At 41.3% G+C, this 21815-nt stretch overlaps 1 protein-coding gene across 1 annotated transcript in view; it reads right to left on the bottom strand.

Moving 5' to 3' along the window:
• Window positions 1-21815, bottom strand: part of SPATA16 (spermatogenesis associated 16) — an 85422-nt gene that overhangs the window by 42725 nt on the left and 20882 nt on the right. The window contains exons 3-4 of the mRNA XM_037407295.1: window positions 16379-16468; window positions 4504-4588 (exon numbers count right to left, since the gene is read on the bottom strand). Of these exons, the coding sequence (XP_037263192.1) occupies window positions 4504-4588; window positions 16379-16468 (175 nt within the window). The remainder of the gene's footprint in view (window positions 1-4503; window positions 4589-16378; window positions 16469-21815) is intronic.

Genomic DNA, 21815 nt, shown 5'->3' with positions numbered 1-21815 from the left:
GCAAATTAAAGGTCTCCATTTGAGCTGTAGCAAATACACATTAGCTACGTTATGGAATTAAGGCTTTTAGTACAGATGGTTACGGAAGCATACAGATATGAACCTACAAGCTTTGAAATGCCTTCCTGGGGTTCTGTTAGTTTCTGCAACGTATGCGTTTCTGCTGCAATGGCATTTAGTGTAAGACTTTGGCTAGATGGGATTGACTTTGGATATAAGCACATAATGAGCAGAAACTTTAGTATCAAATAGGCCACATGGTTTTCACAATGAAATAATAAAAGCAAATACATTTGTACTGTGCTAATGAGTTAAGCCTGAGATGCTTAAAATTAGGTAACAAAGGCACTTTATACAAAGATGTTCATGCCGGCAGATATTGGTGAACTCAGGCTGCTACTTTCAAGATGTTTGCAAAGTTCCTGTTTGATAACGTTGGCGTTGTTGACATTGTAGTATGGATGCGATATGTTTTTACTTGTGGAATGGAATACCCAGCTTATATAGCACAGTTTTTAGCTAGTGGAAATAATTTACAAAGGTGTGAGTAAAACTGAGCTGTTTGGAGAGGCACTCTTACTGTGGGATGAAATATCTCGAGTTCATTGTTTGTTTTGCTGTCGCCAGCTGAGAAATCACATTGCTGATGACAAATGCTAGCAAGCTTACCTGATTATAGTAATAAGTTAGTTTAAACTTTGTCTTGCTGCTACCACTTTGAAAATATCTACCATAATACATTTAATAACTTTCACGGTATTATTTATTGTGATGAACTCTATTTTACTCGCCTATCTTTAATCTAATGGCCAATACACAAATCATCCAATGCATATTCCGTAGTGGGTTACAAAAAAGAATGCATCCATTTGATTATATGTTAACTTGAAATTTTCAATCCACAGAATAAAATATTTGAACAAAGAAAAAGTCCCAACTTACTGAATGATATAATCCATTGCAAATTACTTTTTCACCTCTCATCAGCATTATACCTTTATCTCAGAGTGGAACGGAAGGTGGGTATTAATATTCAAAACCAACACAGGGCATTAGGTATTGCAGATCACTGTACAGAAGATCCAGAAATAGATGATTTACTTTAAAGGGGATAATCAAAGAAAGCTAATCAAAAAGCTAATCAAAAAGAATATTTAAAGTTGCCTTGATCATGATCCATAGGTACATATACAGGGAGAGGATAACAAGTACTAAAGGATCTTTAAGCTTTCAGAGATGAATGCATAATATAAATTGCTGGAAGTTTGGACTGGCCAAGATTCCAGTTTGTAAAGTGGGGGAGAAACAGGGGACAACCATGCAGCAAATCATCTGTTAAATGGGTTATGGTAAATTTTTTATTATTAAACTGTTTAAATGGGGATTGGTTAACTTTCTCAAGTTTCTCTGCTTTCCTCTTTTGGCACCAATGCAGGAAGGTAAGAGTGCAATTCTGTTGTGTTTTTATGCAGGAAGTCAGATAATTCCTCACTATAAACCCATCTGGCTTTAAAAACCTGTCAGCACAAACCTTGTAGTGTGCCTAAGAGGAGGTACACAGTCACATGGAACAGATCACTGCTGAAGAAGAAGGTATATGTAAAAGTTAGTAATGAGGAGGGGAGCGATGTGAGGATGTTTAAGATGAGTTTTGAAGAAAGAGGACACCTGGCAGCTGATGTCAGGGATAGCAGAAGTTCAAAGGAAAGTATAAAACCAAAATCAGGAGAAGAAAACCAAAGGAGATACAAGATAAAGACTGCTTTAACCATGAGAAATAGATCAGGAGGGGAAAACCCAGTGATTTAGAAGTAGGATAAATAATAAAGAGCTTGGCAGATGTGAATTAAGGGCCTGAATTTTTTGCAGTAAAGATGTCAGCTGAAGGATTCGAGTGGTCTGTACAATGTTTTGAAGCCATCAAAGAAGAAGAGGACAGTGAGGAGGAAAAGCCTTTTCCAGCACTTAAAAGAATCATGAAAAGAAGAAACAGAAGTAGTCGATGACACACCAGAAGATTATATACATGACCCACTGATCAAAGCAGAGGGTGACACATCTAATCTAAAAATCTTTCTTCACAGAAGTAAAAAACAAAGGGTCCTGTTCACCATCTATTCCCTTCCTCCTCAGAAAATTTTGCTCATGGTTGTGAGGCAATGCTAGCGTGTTCTGGGGCAGAGGAGTAGTTAGCAAGAGAAGCGTGCATCAATAGCTGTTGCTTTGGTTACAAAGGCACATGAGCATGTATAGTTGTGACAAGTTATTTTCAGCTTTACACTGTGAAATAGAGAGAATATTAATAAAAAAGATTATGTTACCTCTGCTTGGTGTCTCTGTGGTGGAAAGTCCCAGTGCAGTGTCACATGCTACATCATCCTGCATAATTGTTGCTGTGTGCTCTAATGACATTGAAGTCACCCCTGACGCCGAGTGCACAGAACTCATCAACTCGAGAAGGAAAAGGTTGTTACTGGTGCTGGGGATACGTCTTCATGAATAGCATTTCTTAAGTGCTAGCTATTAACTTGAGTGGGAGTGGTACTGGGCACCCAGCTGCCTCTACTGCGTGTGTGTCAGCACATAGATACCGCTGAATCCCTAGCCTAGCCCACGCTAAGGCATACGCACAAAAGGCACAAAATTGCAGAGCAATCTCTGTCTCCCAGTGAAAATCAAGCACGGTGGGGGATCAAACAAATGGTTAGATCTCTACTGACATTTCAGAGCTTCTGCAGACAGAGATGACAGCAACTCAGGTTTAGGAGAAAGGCAGAGAAGGAGTGGGAATGGGGTGCAAACAGCATGGTCGTGCCTCTTGGTACTACAGGGGTCCATGGAGGCCCAGGCATGAACTCTCCATCGGGAAGAGAAACGAGCTGTGAGCTCTGGAGTGAAGCAGAGAGAACCCAGGGTCCTACCACTGCGCTTACTATCTAGAAGATGATGGTAATGGCTGGAAGCGATTCAGTAGCCCCACTTCTGTGCTGTGTCCAACCACAGCTTCTGGTTTAGACTCCATGAGGAAGCACTGTGATGAATCTTGCCCTTCATGCCACTTTTTTCGGCCCTGTTACATAGCAGGACAGTCTGACCCCCTGGGGGAGAGGACAGCTATGACAGCTTCTCCTTTAAAAGTTTATTTTTTGAAGCTTCGTATCCATGACATCAAGAAGGGAAGTCAATGGATAGCAATGTTAAGAGACAAAAAAAGACATTCCATTTGAAGAAATGACCCCTTCATAAAACCTGTTTGTGAACTCGAGATTTTAAATGAGTCTGACCCAGTGGGGAAAAAAATCAAACTGTTTTGTACAGAAGAACTTCTCTGCTGGAAAGCATATAAGAAAGTTCACAGGCACTGCAAACGCTAGCCCAGTGGGTAATTCTCTGAATGAGATGCACTTCGCACTCACAGCAGTGCTGAAATTCAGCAGCTCCCAGGACTGAGATTTATTCCATTCTACCAATAAGAATGCAACTAATAATAGTTTTAAAAAGGAATAATTTACCATGTGAGAGAAGATAAAAGACCAGATTCTCATCTTTATTACTCTGGCTAATGCAGACATATTTTGCACCAGTTCACATAAAGTACAGATGTCACAGATGTTTTCACAGAATAGACCCAAAATAAATGGGATCAGAATCAGACTTTGAAATTTTATCACAAGGGATTTACATTGTTCCTAGTATAATTAAATTCCCTGTGTACTCAAGGAAGACCTGAGGGCCAGGTCCACTGTAGGAGGCAGAAGGGTATTCCACTGCCTGAGGCCCGAACACTGCACTCCCTCTGAACTGCGCTTTGGTCGCACTGAAACAGGGAGGGTGAAGGCTGGGACACCACTGGCAGTGATAAGCTCCTGCAGCAATAAGCCTCTGCCAGCAAAGGCTTTAGCATCCCTTCACCTCCAAGTTTATGTGCGAGCTCTCCTCAGAGCAGAAAGGGGTACCCTTAAACTTAAATTTGTGCTGATGTGGCTGCTAAGTATCACTCAAGAGACAAGTCTCATTGAAGTCAATGGTCTACTCCCCACATAAGTAATCTTTGTAGGCTGGGGTCTTACTTAGCCATCCTTCACAGAGCACTTTAGGTTCCTCTGAGACCATTTGTTACAGTCATTTTTTCCTCCCCTTCCGGTTGAAGAGTTTGGAAAGGTGTCAGAGGATTAGTATCATGCAAATTGCAAAAGGAAAGTGTCACTGTGGAAGGAAGACTTCACAAAAAATAGCTTAGGGGACTCTACAATATCCAGAATTAAATTTTATAGCAGTCCATAAAATTGAAGTATGAGCCAAGGGTTAACAACCTTGAATTTTGCCCTTAAAATTAGTCCAAGAAAATCTACTTCATTATAAATACGGTAGTACTATATAGTGTCCTGTTGATTGATATGCCCAAGAGCTACCTTTGTCGGCAGTCTTTTAAGCGGTAATCCTTCATTTTGGTCTTAATAGTGAGATAGGCACCTCCTTCCTCATTGGGCTATCAATTTTTACCTGCCAATACAGTTTGATGAGCTTGCTTGTATGCTGCTCAGTGCCTCCTGTCAGCCAGTACATATAGTCAGCAATCATGGCGCTCCTGATGACAAAAGCAGAATAAATGAGTGTAAAGGGAGAGAAGGAAAGTATATAGCAATGTTTAAAGGAGGTAATATTAAAAGAGTGTAACGTGAGGCTTGTATCAAAAGAGTACACATAACTCTCAGCCTTTGCCCAACTTTAAGACAAGCATTAGTAAACATTTTTTAGCTAGCTAAACTATCTGCAAGCAAACAACCCTAGATTTTTTTTTTTAAATAGCTTTCAGTATTTTATTCTGAGCAAATATTTAGTGACTGCTATACAACATTTCAGTCTGGCTTTTCTTTTTTTGCTTTAAAGTATTTCTGGGTGAAATATCATATACATAAGTATATTTCTTCCAGGACAGCATCAACATGTATGACACTAGCTTGGCAGTCTGAGAATTTCACTTTTCTATGGCAAACTCAGACATAGTTCACCTTTGATTAAACTATATCTTAAAAAAACAACCCACCAAACTAAAAGTAATCAGCTATCTTGCTACCTAATTGAGTATGCTTTAGTACTCCCACTGTCTGTGACAATCATTGCATTACTCTTTCTAGACTGGAGGATATTAAAAAACTATTGTGCAATGGATATTAATGCAGAGTCTTAACAGACTTTAGAAAATCAGTTTGCTTTTATGGCTGCCTCTCCACACTGCTCTCCATTTCCTTTCCTCTAGAGATTCCGAATCCAATTAAATGTGACTAGATGTAATTCCAAATTGTCACTTTAGTCAATTAAACATATAATAATCTTGTGTACCTAATTACTAGCACCAAAAGTTTATTTGTTGATGTAGTGCTATCAGTGTGTACTTCTGCATGTTCCCCTTATCATTGCCTATATATTAATTGTGCTTTGACGTTACTGTAAATTGAATTTGAAATTTCCCCCTAGTTAAAAGTGTCTCACAAACAGTAATCCCAGTCCTGTTGTAATACCCTTTCAGAATGTACTTTCCAAGGCTGTATTATGTTCTTAATGAGATATAACCCAAAATACATGGATTTAACAATAAACATTTCAAAGCAGGCCCAGTATCAGGGGGTAACATATTGTTACAAACAGGAACAAAATCTTCCCTTAGATGTTCTCATACAGCTCCTGTTAATTTCACTGGGAGAAAAGTAATTCAGTAGGATCCATGGATTTCTGCATAAGGGCTGGATTTAACCATAAGCTTTATCCAATGCTCATTCAAATTGTTGGCAAAAATCCTCTTGACTGCACTAGAACAAAGAGCAGTTTCTAATTGAACATCGTTAGCCCAGCCGGCACAGGATGAACAAAGGATGAAATCCTCATTGCCTTGAAAATCACTGGCAATACTCTCATTGACTCCAAATGGTGCCAGAGTTTAATCCCAGGAACGACATATGGATCCTGTGGATGAAGCAGAGAAGGTGAGCAATGCATCCAGCTTTGCCTGCTTGACCTGGTGATGGTTTTGAGGAAAGACCTTCACTGCATCCTGAGGTGCAAAAGGGAAATAACCATGTGGCACAAAATTGATGGAAGACTTTGAATGAATCTGTCACATTAGAATCTATCATATTATTCTCTACCTTTTGTCTACTGGAGGCGGTCTACAAAGCTTCCAGCTACTGTAGCAATGACAATAGCTAATCCGTAGCAGTGTATGTGAGCGGTGGTGGCCTCCTGCGGCCACCTTGTCAGAAAGAAGGGAATTTCAATCTAAATTCAGAGCAATTCCCAAGCCCTAAAGCTACATTTGCAAGTGGTCATTTACAATTTGGGATATAGATATACCGGCCCCCAACTGCTGTCATTTCAAAGATTAAAACTGGCAAATCCTTAACCTTGAGCGTCACCGTATTGCTGCCTGCCGCTGCGGGAGCACTGCCACGGGTTGAATGCAATCAGCTGGTACAGAGCCACTTGCAGCCGCTCTGCCATCCCTACTGCAGGCTACGCACTGGCAAAGCCAGGATCTGTCCCACTGGCAGCACAACACGACATCCAATTCGTGACCTCTGGCTTCTCGGCGGTATCCAACACTTCTCCCGGGGTGGCACTGCTTTCAAAGGTGGAGATGTGCACAGAGCCCTGGACAAATCTGGAATCAATTCTCAGACAAGTCACTTTGTCTTTCTCTGTTTCTCAGCATCAGCTGTAAACTGCAGGCAATCGTATTTGACTGATTTAGTTGTTTGGTGTGCGAGTCCTCCTGGCGCAATCTTTTGCTAATTTTTCGCAGCGTGCTCAGCACAACACCACTCTGATCGTGGCAGAGGTCTCCAGGCATCACTGCAATCCAGACAAACACCTTTCCTCTTTATTCTTCCTTCTTAGTTGGTTCGTATTTAAATAATCAGAACACGCTTACATTTTCAGCATTCGTGTTTAGTTTTTCAACGTCTGCTTTTATCCCTGATAGATTTCTCCATTATATCAGGAATGGCGAGGCACACACGTAAAACCCCTCCCAGCCTTTCGAGTGCCTCCATCCCAATTTTACTTCTCGGTTCCTTAGCCATCAGAAAGCACCCACAGGTCAGAACTGACACTTGCTATTGTGACCTCAGGGCTTATGAGGGACTTAAAAAATTCCACTTTCAAAAGAAACACTAGCATTAATGCTCTCTATGTGTGTGGCCTGTGTCCAACACCAAATGTGCCCAAGTCAGAGAGTTTTCTTTGAAGGCCTCGAAGGCTGAGTTCACAGGGCCAGACTGACACACGCAATAAGGAACTGTGAATTTCCAGATGCAAGGACACACGTGGCGTTACACTGTCTGAATATGGTTACAGGGCTGGGCACTGAAAAATATTTAGGGACCTAAACACTCAGAAACCAAAGGTCCAGTTGGGATATTTAGGTAGGTTAAAAGCCTGGCTCCCACTGAAATACAGGAAGGCATGAAGCACTGAGCTGGGTTCCTAACTCCCTGTGAGCACCTACCCATATGGCCCATAGAAACCCAGGTAACAAAGACTTTCAGCAAGAGACTGATGAGCCCATGAAGCACTCTGAAATGAGACTTAAGCAAAATATTAAGGAAATACGGTTTGTGAAATTATTATTTAAGATCCTCAGCCAATGACCCAACTCATTAACATCATTTTCCCTCTCCATCAGAGTGAAAGCCTGTTGTGTGCACATATCTCAAGACACCATACTTGGTTTTATTTCTTTTTTGATAGCTACATGCCTAACAGCATTTCAGCAAAACTGACCAACCTTCCTTCAATGATACAGCTCTGGAGGTTTTCTCCTTTATTTGGAGGGCCCTTCTTTATTTTAAAATAGACTCATTGGCAATGTTTTTTTACACTGTACAATGCGATGCTTCCATTTCCTTCAATGTACTAGTGAAGACAGAAAATTTGCGTTCCCCAAACTGAGAGGAAAATATGAAAAAATGAGGAGTGGAATTCACACTTTCTGACTCTGAAGCTTCCCTTCTTATATCTGATAAAAATTTCCAGGGAAGAGGTAAAGAATATAGGTGAAATAGTTACTCTTACAGGTAATTCTGCAATTCAGATTATTCTGGTTGTATGTATACAATGATCTCTTCTTGGTCGGGTTAGTCCAGCGTTACACTTCCACCTCTGCTAAAGACATGCTGTATCTATTTTTAAAACAGTTTGAAAACTAGTTACAGAACAAGCTGCAACTGTCTTTTCTAGTTGCACATTGAAAACATTGGTCCAATCTGCAGACTGATAAAATACTAAATACAGATCAACGGGGGAATCTGTAATGACTAAAGTAGCCATCCATTGTGAATTATAGTCAATTTTATAGGTAAAATTATAGATGGAATGAAGCATGCAAAAGTCTAGAACATACTGTAGGATTGCATTTTTAATAAAGGTTTATGGAGATAATATATATCTTGAGAATGAAGCTGAGTTGCGTCATTGTTCACTGGTACTCCATAGATAAAAAAGCAGCTCTGTGGTGAGTACAGCTGAGACTGGCAGGATTAATTCCCCTCCCCAACAGGGGTTTGGGAAGAGCAGAAAACAGAAGTCCTTGAAAGAAGTAATTTCCTGATACATTAACTGATATTCCCAGAAACAGAATGAGGGACCAGTCCCTGCCTTGTTACAATACCAATAATGTATATTAAATGCTATGTGTAATGTTATCAGTTGGAATCAGCTGTTACATTATGTGGAGATTTTGGAGAAGTAATGCCAGCCAGCAACAGACCTCGCTTTGATTTGTACCTCTAGAGAGGCTACATAGGAGTTCAACTTTGAACCTTCCTGAGCGCAAGGAACTTCAGGTACAAAAGAACGGGAAAATAGCTCCTGTTTAGACCAAGTAATGCATTTTTCTGCATGAAATGCCATCTTTTTTTTCTTGGTTTTTTTTTTTTTCTTTCTTTTCTTTCTGTTAGTGGGATCTTTCAGATAGTGGTATTAAACTATGTCTGTAAAGAACAAAGATACTTGCATTCTCTTTCTGCTTCTGACACGACGACTTAATTGATATTCAGAAATATTGGCCTCATATTTACAGAACCATCCAGCAGTTTTGAATTACTAATTAGAAATACTTAAAACATGCCTGAATTTCAGGTGTGCAGCCCACCAAATAGCTCTGTCTGAACCGAAGCAGTTCTGACAATACACCTTCAGGAACACCTTAGGGGATGTGGCAGAAAATGCAACACTTCCTTCTTTCAGAACATGAGGCTTTCTATTCAGATTTTTTTTCCCTTGTTGCTGCTTTGGGCCAGTAAGAAGTTCCATAACATAACCAAACCCATCTGGGTTAATGTAGTAAGTCTGGATCCAAAGGCATCTTGCAATATCTGCTCAGTGTGGCCACTTGGTGGTGCAGAATAATAAGATATATTTCTATACATGCAAGTGAAAAGCACACCACAGATCCTAAATTGTCTCCCTCAGCCCATCTCCAGACATGCATAGGACTTGTAATAAGTGTCAAAGGTAGCTTTTGCTGCATGGCAGCTGCTGACACTATCAGCCAGCATACAGCCAAAGTCTTTGCCGAAGCCATGCAAGCCTGTGACAAGAAAATGGATGGTATGGGTGTGAGAAATATGCAGAGTTTTCTGGAATGCACCAAAGTGTTACATTCCCAAAGATGACAAGAAATTAGCATTGTTGCTAAATACTTGTGTGTTCATTTACCAATGTAAACACTGGGGAAAAAAATGAGGGTAAGACTCAAGGTCAGCTTCTTAAGCCTTGACTGCTCCCCTTGAGCTGCACAAAAAGGAAAAAAAGCCCTGAAGGGGAGAGGGTGATTTCTTTGTAGGTGGCAGAGCCTTAGGAATAATTGCAGCCTATGCACATGGAAGTAACTTTCACTCTTCTATGCTATTCAGCCCCAATTGCTGCTAAGGTCAAGAGACTGATAAGTGGCAGAAAATTACCTTTGCTCTCTACCTCAAGTGATCTCACCTGGATCTGCACTAAGTGATACTAATAGGCAGCCTTGGCTACTGCTACCTGATGTTAGTTGTGTGCAGACCTAACTGCCTGGAAAGGGTAAGTGTATCTCTGTTTTTTCAGTTTAACAGAAACTTTAATATTCTTATTTAGATCAGCTCTGAAGGAGATACCTGGGTATTTGAGCTCTCTAATGTCAGAGTACTGAGTCTGAGATATAAGATGCTAAATAAACTACTGCTCTCTTCTGGGTGACCTTTCTCATTTTCTTCTGAGGTTAGAGAAGGAAAATAATGTTTATAACTGGAATAAGTAGGAAGTAGTAATTTTAATGCAATTATCTTGTTTGAAAAGTGAACAAAATAATAATGGTTAATTTTTAAACATCTCCATATATTCTAAATAAATGTAAGCTTATTACTTGGATGTTATGGAGACACTTAGAAATGATTACATGATGAGAGATAAACAGAACTCCAGAATACTAAGCAGGAATGAAATTAATAATGTCAGTATTTACCTATATACAGACTAGCCCCAAAATGGGGCCAAAAGTTTTGTTATCAATGCATAACACCTTGATGTTGCTAATTCCTGTTGAGAACTGGCTAAAACTTCCTTTGAAGCATGTCACCATTGGCCTTAAATGCATGGGGAAGCTGCGATAAAGCTCTCCTGTCCTGCCAAACCCTTCCAGGTTGGCGATGGGGTACGCTTGATGTCTTTGCTGAGGTTTCTGGGTCATTAGTCCATTGCTAGAAAGCAGAAGTAGGTTTCCTGCGAGGCAAATGGCACCTGTATTTAGAACACATATATTTATTATCATCTGTCCCATGGTTGCACGCAGGTAACAACTTCCTGTGTCGCATTGAGATTGCAATGCAGTGATAACTAATGTTTCTCATTTAATGGCAACTGTTACGTGAGGACACAGAAATTGCTTCACAAACGTGAGCTGAGCAACACATGGGGAAATGACAAGTCTTTTAAAATGACAGGGGATGCTCAAGCAACCAGGCTGCTAAGCCCAGCAGGATCTTGGGCTCTCCATGACGTGGTGTGAAACACGCACCGGTCAAAATGCACGTGCTGTGCAAATCTCTGGAGGCACAGGAGGCTGCAGGGCGTGCGCAAGCCTGACAGCTGGGGACTCAGACAGGGATGGGAGAGATGGGATGGAAATTTCAGAGGCCCATGGTCTGTTCTTATTCTGGGCCCTGGCTGGTGCTTGCTCTGCTTTCTGGTGTCTCGCCATGTCCCCTGCTCCCGGGGCTAGGCGGGTACATTGTGCTGTCAGTGTTTGGGTTCACTTCTGGAGTGGGGTGTGGAGAAACGAGCATCAAAGGCTGCCTCTTCCCTCTGAGGGGGCCCTGTCCCAGTGACCTGATTGACGCTTGGACAATCTCAAGTGATAAGGAATAATGTGCGTGGTGGAGTAGTGGCTGGTGATCGCAGACACAGATTAACGTGTTGTGTTGGTGTCAAATGAAGTAACAGGCCATGTGGCCGTTCCTCTGGGCTTTGCTCCCAGCACTTGTCTGAGCTCCTTCCCTAGACCCAGTTTATGAAGCACTGCTTTTGAGGGATTGCTCTGGGGAGGATGGAGGACACCTAGCCGGCAGGAGCCCTTCCCATCTGAGGGAAAAACATCCGCTTTCTTCTCTCACCTTGGGCACCATGCCCACCTGCCTGTGCAGCGGGGGCCCTGCTCCCCAAGCAGCCCGCTGGGCCCGTGGCCCTGCGTGGGGGACAGCCTGCAGGTGGTGGGAGCAATGCGGCCCTGCGGCCACAGCAGCCCCTGGCATGGGCTGAGGGCAGGCTGCCATGCTGCGGCCCTGGGACAGCCGCTGGGCCCCAGCCCTGACAACTCCCAAAATACTGGACAGAGGTAACCCTGCCCGGCTGCTAGGGCTGCCTCCGGCGTGGTGACGCGCAGGCCCCGGCGGGACCCCCGTGTTCACGTGTGGTGTAAGGAGCTGTTGCTATGACAACAGGTGTGTCTATATATTTTTTTTTTCTTCTTATAAATTGGATTTTTTTATTTTGGGTTAGGAAACCTGAAACAATTAGGCTGGAGAAGGAACATAAACTTTCCCCAGTTTTCCCTAGGGAGGGCCCCAGCAGGGTACCGAGGCCTGTGGCCGGTGTGTGCAGGAGGCAGCAGCTTCTGGGGTCCCCCGGGCTTGAACGCCCAGCCCCACTTAGTTAGATCCATTTAGATCCCTGTCTTTAGTACAGCTGTAAGGTTTGTGAAACAAACCTGGACATACAGGCTAACACAAACTATTCACCCAGCTTTCTTGTGCTACATTGTCAAGCCTGACTAAAAGGAGACGCAAACCTGAACTCTGACAGAGGGCTGAAGTTTACTGCTTGCAGACTTGGTTTGCTTTTCAGTGGATGGGATTACCTAGACTATTAACTTTTTTTTTTTTTTAAATAAGAATGTCAAAAAGCTGAGTCAGCCATACCACAGCTATTAAGATCCTAAAACTTCTTCCTCCTTAAAGATTGCTCACCCCTACTCTGTGCAGTCAGATGAATATGAGTTGTTTGTTCTGGCAGAGGGACAGACAGTCTGTTTTCCCCTACATGTATACAACAATTTCAAGTCACTAGTGTTCTAGCTGGTGATAAAAGAGCTATCTTAAGCTTTTCACAGAACACGGTGACACTGTTAAATCAGCACAGCATTTTGATTAGCAGAAAGATGAGAGCTATACAGCTTAATGAGAAAAAGGGGCTGAATCCCTTCTGTACTTAAAACCCCAGTTTCAGAGCAAATAGGTGGCTACATTTTTCTATAAGTTATGAATTTTCACCTTACTACTGATTCAAGGCTATTCAGTGTCAGCAACAGTCTGAACTATTTGAATAAAGAAGAAAAATTGCTTTCATGCCTTATTGCTCATCTGGTCAGGCCTTCTCCTGCAGATGCGTAACAGGCAGCTGTGGGGCCACAGCCCGTGGACTTAGTAACTTGAAGGACACAGAGGCTCTGGTAACTCTTTGTTCAGGAGCTTTGAGGTTCATCCTTGGGTGCATGTTCCTTTTCTAGCATTCCTGTCCTTGAAAGAAGGGGCCAGTGGTTTGCCTGTTCTGTCCTTGAAGATAACGTGGACCTCTGAGGTTTTTCTGTGGCTTACACATCCCCTTGCACATAGGTGTCCCTTATCTCCTTCTTCCCGAAGTAGCAGTCCTTATATTGCCAGGAAGGTTCATTTCTCCTTGGCCTCCTCCAAGAACATTTTCTCAGTTTTGGGACAGAATTGAGCCCAGGACTCTTTCCTGAACTTTCCATTCTGGTTATTAAGTGGTGTTTTGATCAGCTGTGACTGTGTGTCCTTTGGCTGGGTACTAGTAGTAGGTGCTGTTGGAGGCTGCTCCTAAGACTAAATGTCTTCTAACACCCAAAACTTCTTGGTAACTTCCGGACTAAATGTATATAAAATGCATTTATGTCCATTTGTTCAAGGGCCAAGATGGTCTTTCAACTGAAATAGGTTCTCTCCCTCTTGAGGTTTAAATCTTTACTCTGTTTGTCAAGAGCAGTCTTCTAACATCAGAGATACCAATAGAGGAGAAATATATTTACTAGCTGTCGTCTTAGTGAAAGTGGTTGCTGCACTTTGGAATTCATCATCTGTGACCCCACAGGGGTGTTTCTAGGATTGCTTTACAATGCCAAATGGCCTCAGGCTGCACTCCACATGGTGGCATCTTATCAGAGTGCTATCCCAAAGGAACCACTATGCAGCTGACAGAATTCAGAAGTGATGCAGATATGCCCATATCTAAGTCCTTACATTAATTCAGGCATCCTTGTATTTAGACTGCTTCATATATTTATCCTCCTGATACTGGGCTCTACTAGTAAAAATTACACACAGAGGAACTTAAGCTTAAATTACAGTTGACCCCACTCTAACCTATGACCTTCTCTGAACCAAAGAATTCTGTCTGGCATGTCCTCAGAGACGAAATCTTAGGGGATCTCGGCTTGACAGGTAGGCAGAGTTAAATGTCATTACCCGTGCTGCTTGTGCCGAGTAGAACTGTTCACAGCCAGCCACTCCTGCCTGCAAACCCATACAGTGTTTGGGGTGTATTTAATGAACTATGCGATAACTTAAAAATCACGTGAGGGGGTGGGAAGGCAAGGGATACTTAAAGGCAGAAAAAGGAGTAGTGTGACCTTGTTCTCATGCAAAAAGCAAGCAGCAATAAATGACAGCTTATGCTAGCAAAAACCAAGTTTGTATTTCCAGAAACTGCAACTGAATATCTGTATGCCATGGTTTGTCTGTAATGAGCAGAGTACATTATGCACCATTAGTGGGGTTTGACTAGGACCAGTGACTCCAGTGAGATGACGGAAGTAGTGCTAAGCTTAGTTTAACACAATCTGCAGAAGCAGCTCTGCACAGTTGCTATAACACTGTGTTAAACTAGGCTAAACTCTGAATACTGCTATAGTCACTGCTTTTGGAACCACTCTGGATTCAGTCTGTCAGAATGTTCCTCTCCTTTACAAAATACATAATCTCATTTAAAATCATCTAGTTTCCTGAAAGCTACTCAACGTGGGGAAAAAAGCTGACAGAGTTCCCTCTTGCCTGCTGATGTAGTAAACTTACTGATTGCTTATCTGCAGTAACACCAACTGCATTTATTTTTTACTTATTTTTTAAATCATATTTATGAATACCACCTTGGTTCATACTGTCTTCTCAAATATAGGCATTTATACGTATTGCTTCTTAGGAAAGTGTTGTGTTTTGTGTGTTGTGGTTTTTTTGGTTTTTTTTTTAGCTTTTATTGTTGTGTGTTATTTTAAAAAAATCTTTGACTTGACTTCAAGGAGAAAGCCCTCCTTCTCCCCCTGCCCCCTCAGCACTCCAAACAATTCCCTTTGTAATATTTCATCTGTTGGGATATTAGTGAATTTTTGGGTTTGAAAGTAGCCTGGGCAGGATTTTGCACCTGTCACAAGCAACATACTCTCCTAACACAGCTGTAAAATATCTGGCTGATCAGTGAACCTCAACTGTTGATGATTCAGTAGATGACAATTTCTCTCTGAATCAACACCCCAACAAGATTTTTTTAAGAAGAGACTGTTATCAGTGAGATATAACCGGAGATCTAGGAACTGTCACAACACTTCATTGTCTTTCAACAAAATGTTTCACTTTCATAATTTCAGAGTGTTTTGTTTGAAAAATAACCTGTGCTTGTTTTGTTTTGTTTTACAAAAAGGTGTCAGTGGGTTTACGGTCCAGTAAAGTATTCCAGGTTTATCTGAAATCCTGTTTCTAAAGAAACCGGGAAAAACTGTTTCCTCGTTTTGAGGAACAGATTTTTTCTCCTTTCCTGACGTGTGAAAGCTAGTGGAGATTACTTTGACATAATCAGAATGTGTGTCCCGAAGAAAGAAAAGTGCTTGTCCTGGTTTTTTTTGGCTGAAGTCAGCACAGAAAATTGAAGTTCATCTTCCCAAAATCCTCTCTGCAACTCTGCTTGTCTGCTTGGGTAAAGTAGTCTTCTACTCCCTGTACAAACAGCTTTGCTGCTATTTTAGTAGCTTCAGAGCTCTACCACTAACATCCATCTTAAATGATGAGCAAAGTGACCCTTTCAGTCTCTTGCCTAATTTGCACTGACTGTTCTGCCATTAGTTAGCTAATGATTTGTGAAATATTTTGTGATATACCTTGTGGTCTTCAGCTGAACAGTCCTCTGTAAGTGTCTAATGCTAGTAGTAATGGTGATACAAGCCAAGTCACCATTGCATTTCCTCATGCATTTCTTTCATTTAAGCATGTTAAGTGGTTAAAAACTTCTGCTGCACGTTGAAACTTTTATATTTTGGCAGTGTTAATGTAAGCATACGAGCAAAGCCTCCTCTTGCAGGCTTTCTTCCCACCAGCATTTCCCGTTCACACCAGCAATCTCATCAGCTGCATGCAGGCCAACTTTTGCAGCATACCACAGTGTACCCTGAGATCTTGACATTTTTTTTTTTCCCACCCCCCTCCACTCAGAGCACACCTGAGTTTCTGCCCAGTGTTATAGGGGAGCCAGGGACTGGAAGATGTTGTATGCATGTAGCTTTTGCTCCAGTGCAGCCTGGGACCTGATCAGTGCTCACCCCTGTGCCTGAGAATGAGTAAATGCTCCTACATGCATTAACCTAACTGCAACTAGTGACTTAATTGGTATTATTCATGTTACGTCAACTGGGAGGATTGGAGCTCTGCTGCATGTGAAATCATATACGCAAAGCCAATGCAAAGCTCTTGCTGATTTTGGAAAAGCCTGGGTATAAGATGATATCTCTACTACTGAGAGCTGGAATGAAAGATGTAGAGAAACCATTAGAGAGCCACGAGCAGCGGAGTACCTTGTAGCTTCAGAGTATCTCTTTAAGCACCTAAACACAGCAGCTTGGCGCAGGTGATTCCGGAAATAAGCTGGGTTCAGGGTAATACTCCTTTAAAAAATAAGAGGGACAGACAAGTTAGATTTCTATTTCTTAAATCTTTAAAGGCTGCTAATAACCAAACTGTAAGACACATACTGTATATGTCTATTCTATACAACTCAACACTGTATGTCTCAATCGTAATATGAACTCTCACTTTTTCTCTCCTGATAGCTGTGAAATATGAACAACCATTATTAAAATTTTTATTGAGGCTATATCATAAAGGCAGTTTCATTAGGGTTTTGTGTGTTGTTCTAGAAAAATGTTCCTGTGATAATATTGCATATTGCCATTAGCTTGTAGATAATATAAGCAATAATGGTACAGTACTTCCTGTTTACCTCTAGCTCCACAAACATGCGTGTCACTTGTCTGACCCATCTATGTGGAAAAACTGTGCATCTAGAATGTATTTTAATGTTAAACTTGGAAGATTTTGAAATACTTCTGTACAAGTGATAGGTTCTATGCAGACATTGGCACGGGTTTTTTTGACCCTTGCAATTCCAGGTGTAATAAATTATAGGCTGTCAGTCAATATCAGAAAAAGATGGAAGGGTAAAAATAGCGTAAGCTAAGCAGTTAGATTGGCAGGGTGGCCTTCTGATGTGAGCAGGGGGAGGACAAGAGTGAGAGCTCTTTCTACATCCAATTACTTTCCACTTGTGAAATCTCCAACAAGTGACTGTTTTCTCTGGTCAGCACCTCTCCCAGTGCTTGGAGAAAAGGTACATATAGTGTGTTCTAGGATGAAAAGTTTAATACCTATCACTACGTACATGTTTTATAAAGTGTTTAATGGTAGCTTATGACATCAAAGAAGAGATTTAACACTGTGTTCTATTACAAAGAAAACTTGTAAACTGGCTTTTGGTTTCCTCATTGAAAACTTTGAATATCATGTTAGCGTTAAAAACTACTGCTTTTGTGATTTCAGTCTACTAAAACCCACAGAACTAATCCTCTTCATAACCAAATAATTTATTAAAGTTAATTAACTGTCTTGAAACTATGACATAAATATATATCTAAGCATATATAAATTCACACTTATGGAAACACCCAGTGCACTTTTAGACCAATAACCAATCATATCAATAACTGTCTTTTCTGTATGTCTGTGGTCTTCAGAAGGAGCTTTCAAAAGAAGTTAAAAACTGAAAGTATCTCCAAGATGCTGTAGACTTGTGAATCAAGTTAGCTGTGTGGACACTTTCTCCAGGGTGTACAGAAGAAGACCTAAATATCTGAATGTTTACATGTACGCTTGCAAGTAATTAGATATGTAAGGAGTGGACCAGTAGATCAGAGAAGCTAATGTTGATATTGTAGGCCATTGGGGCTTTTATTTCAGACTAGGCTTAGCCTGTCCCCTTAAACAAGATGTCCCTATGCATGTTGCCCAAAGCTATCTAAGGTCAGCTGTTGGTTTGGATTCCAGTGCTTTCATTAGGTGCTACTTGTATTTTGTGCACACCTTGTGCAGAAGATGTGGGTAGCTTTCTCTGGCAATCTAGTTTGTGAGTGCCAAAACTGGTCTGTGAACAACCTAGGCGCAGAAAAAGGAAAAAAAAAAATAATGTGTAAAGTGCATCATAAGCTTACTGTTGTGCTAAACCAAAATGCTAAGGTAGATGCAGCCAGAGACATTTCTGTTCTGGCACAGTAAAGCTTTACTCTGTATGATCGGAGTCGCTCTGTGCTCTGGAAGTGCAGCTCTGCTGAAGTCCTTCCTAAGGTGGCATAGGAACTAGGAAGCATCTCAGAACTATGCTTTCCCAGTCCAACATTTGAAAAAATGCTCATAAAACTGCACTGAGAGAAAACGTTACCCTGCAGGAGCTACCTCTCTGGGAAGGTATGGAGGGAAAATCAGTGACAAATGATACCATGGGACTTAAGGCATTACTGGAGGAATTGCAGACCTTAGAGACTGGGGGCACATCTAAATACTGAGCTAAAATACAATGCACAAAACAGCACAGGATGTTAAAATTTAGCTGCTTTTAATGAGGGGAATGAATAACCTCTATCAGTAACGAAATCAGAATGCCAACAGCAAACACTGCAGTTCTCAGCCAAACTCAGATCAGAAGTTTAGGCGATAGCAATTTTCACCAAAACTTAATTTAACCAAAACAGAATCATCAAAATACCAAATAATATCAGCATTTGATGATTTGACCAAAACATTAATACCTTAAGTAGATGACAACTGCTACTTCTGCAAGCTGTTTTAAAGGAGATTATTGCTGCTGTAAACTGTAGTCAACAGTCGATAATAGTAATATTGATTCCACCCCCCCCCCAAGTTATTGCTGCTACTGCAGCCAAGCAATAGCACTATGAGGGGAAAAGAATTAAAAAATCAATAATTCCCTGATAGTTAGCAACACGTTTTCTGTAAGTCTTTGAGCGGGATGTGCTGTGATCAGCTTATAATAAATATAGAACTGTGGCAGTTTTTCACAGAATTAGATATCAGCTCTCCATTTTCCGCCTTGGTGTGTGGTTTTTTTTTTTTTTTTTTGCTAGTCTCAAAAAGATCAACTGCTGCTCTCGATCTATATACTGAAAAAATATTATATCACACCCTAGTACCTTGAGCAAACATCAGAAAGCTACCTTTGACTCCTGACAGTTTGGTTTGATGTTGCTAGGCTCTCTGTAGCCTATACAGCAGAAATTATTTCTAGTGTATTACTACTCTACCCAAAAGTAGCCCTTTGCTAGCAGCTCCAGTTTAGTAGTCTTTGTGCAGAACAGTGCTAATTTAATACCAGTTGTGCACAAAAATTGTGCAGAGCTACCCCTTCGGCTTTTAAATCTGACTCGGATGTGTTTCAGGTGCTTTTAGTGAAAAGGAAAAAACTACTGAATGAAAATAGGAAGCAAAGGAATCATGCACACAAAGGTTAAGAGGAAAACCCTAATTCCAGGAAGTTCTTCAAATTGGAGCAGATGGGGGACCCATCTGGCCAGGCAGAAATGTGCCAGGCTATGCATACTGAGAACAAGTCCATGCTCCAAGATACACCTCTAGCCATGAGCAGTCTTGATACTAGGCTGGTTAATCCAGTAATTAATTAGGAGGGATGCATTTCAAGAGGGAAGCTCGAAAGAAGAGTTAGCAAAGGAAGAAGGTGGTGGACACACTGGCTGTGGCACGGTCAGGACAATTGCTGTATGTGGTGATTTGTGCCATGAACAGAAGCATCGGTCCTTTGGTCTTTTTACTCTTATGCCTCTCATGGGAGCTTCAGGTAGCAAAGTACTTTCGACAGGAAATGTCTGAAAATGGATAGCTCTTATTTCGCACAGAGAGAACTTCTAATCCGCAAAACTGCAAATAAAGTCACTACATCTGAAGATTAAAACTTGTGTTCTTGCCAGGTTTTGCCCTCATCTGTCAAATGACTAGGCTAAAGTAAACTTGAAATAGATTTTCATTTATTTTTCATCTTCGCTGTAATCCAAAGACTGCCCTGTTAAAAGCCTTTCGTAAATCATTTGGTCAGTTTTTCTCAACAAAACAGTCCTTAAGTAATGCTGTATATCAGCCTCTTTTTTGACATTTTCATTTTTTCATCTTGACATCTTCTCTTAAAAATAATTCAGTGTTTGTCGTATTATCTTTTTTCAAACCATGAGGAGGAGAGAAGGCGGCATCAACTCTCTCCCCATCATAGCAGTTGGAGTATGCAAATCAAAGACTCATGCATTGGTCTGTGGTTTGCTCAGCAAGTTTTTCCTTCGGTCTTACTGCCTGGTGTTAAGAAAACAGGTGTGGCAAGGAACTTGGATTGCTACATCAAAACTGGCTGCTAGAAATCACATTGCTTCTTCTCGAAGGTGCATATTATCTATCAAATTCCTCCCCAAATGCAACTGGGGTTTAACTCTAATCTGACTGACATGAAAAAGTGCCTCTGCTGCTATCCACCACATCATTCGTGTTTGGTTTTTATAGGCCAAGAAAAAGTCAATGAGATGATTCTATAGATGAAACAAGTGAAAAAATACACTTTGTGTCTAAAATAAATGAACTAATTTTTCTTGCTAGTACTGTTGAGTAAAAGCAAGTTTGTAGAGGTGCATGCAGTTATTTCTTTAGAGTAGCAGAAGCTTGGTTTTTTCTTAGTTGTCTGTGCTTTCCTGCAATAAATACACTGTGGTCTACTGGACAAATGCATTTTAATAGTAAATGATAATTGACTTTTGGAGAGGAATTTGTTGTTTATCAGCAGTAAAATTTCAGTGCTAAAGCAGTATGTGTCTCTATAAAGAGTAATGTAAAGCTAGCATGGGTCGGTATGGCAGAGTGCTGTGCTGGCATATCCAGGTGTTGCTGATACTGAGCAGTGACTGTCTGAATGTAGTCACTGAGGTGTTTTTCACCACTGTATTAAATACAATGTCATTGCAAGTAATGTGTCAACTAGCATTCAACAGAGCCGTGAATTCACTTGCTGTAGACTAATACAGTACTTTTATCTTCGGTGAATACTGTCAGTCAGTGCAGCTGATGACCCAGCCCTAATATGCTTGCAGATGAACCTGACAAATCCTGTACAATTACAATGAACCTCAACTTTCTTCTTTTTCCTTGTTTCATCTCTATGGCAGGTAGCTTATTATCTGCAGTGTCGTCCTGGTCTTACACCTGTTTGAGTCTGCTGCGTTCTGTTCTGCGATCCCAAGGACTAGTTTAAGAGTTCAGGTCTATTATAGGCAGTCAGATTCCTGAAACTCAAGTGCCCTGTGGTAGCCAGGAATCCACCCTATCGTATTTTCCTGCAATTTGCATGTGCAGCTATGTTATGATTTTAAGTTTTATTTGAGAAGCTCATGGCGGTACGTTTAATTGCAGCCAACTTTGTATTCTAAACCACTTCTCCTCCTGGTGCTGTTGTCGGGAACTAAGAGGGATGTGTCTTCGACACACAAAAGCTTGCAGGCTTCCTTGCACTGTGTGAGAGTTTACCAAAGCTGATATCCTGAAGAGGAAAAAAACCCTTCCTGTTGCAACAAGCCGGTGGAAATATTTGGTAGGCTTGTGAAAGCAGGAATGCAGAAGTACTTTCTCCCAGAGGACAAGAGTGTGATGGTTTCAGTGCTAGTGAACATTACTAATTAAAAGGAAAAAGGGAGTGTCTGTGGTGAGGAGAGCCACCTAAAGGGACAGGTGAGGGAGGTAAGGCCTTTCTCCTGAGCATGGTTCTAGTCTCTTGGTGGCTGGGCAGGTTCAGACCCATCAGTTCATGGGAACTTTTCCTTCTAGTGTCACCAAATGCCTGGATGTGGCTGTGCCCACCTGCCCTGTGCTTGGGTACCTTTTTCCCCTGCATAAGTG

The sequence above is a fragment of the Falco rusticolus genome, chromosome 13, assembly GCF_015220075.1.
Source record: "Falco rusticolus isolate bFalRus1 chromosome 13, bFalRus1.pri, whole genome shotgun sequence".
Classification (NCBI taxonomy): Eukaryota; Metazoa; Chordata; class Aves; order Falconiformes; family Falconidae; genus Falco; species Falco rusticolus.
This window is presented reverse-complemented; position numbering and strand designations above follow the sequence as displayed.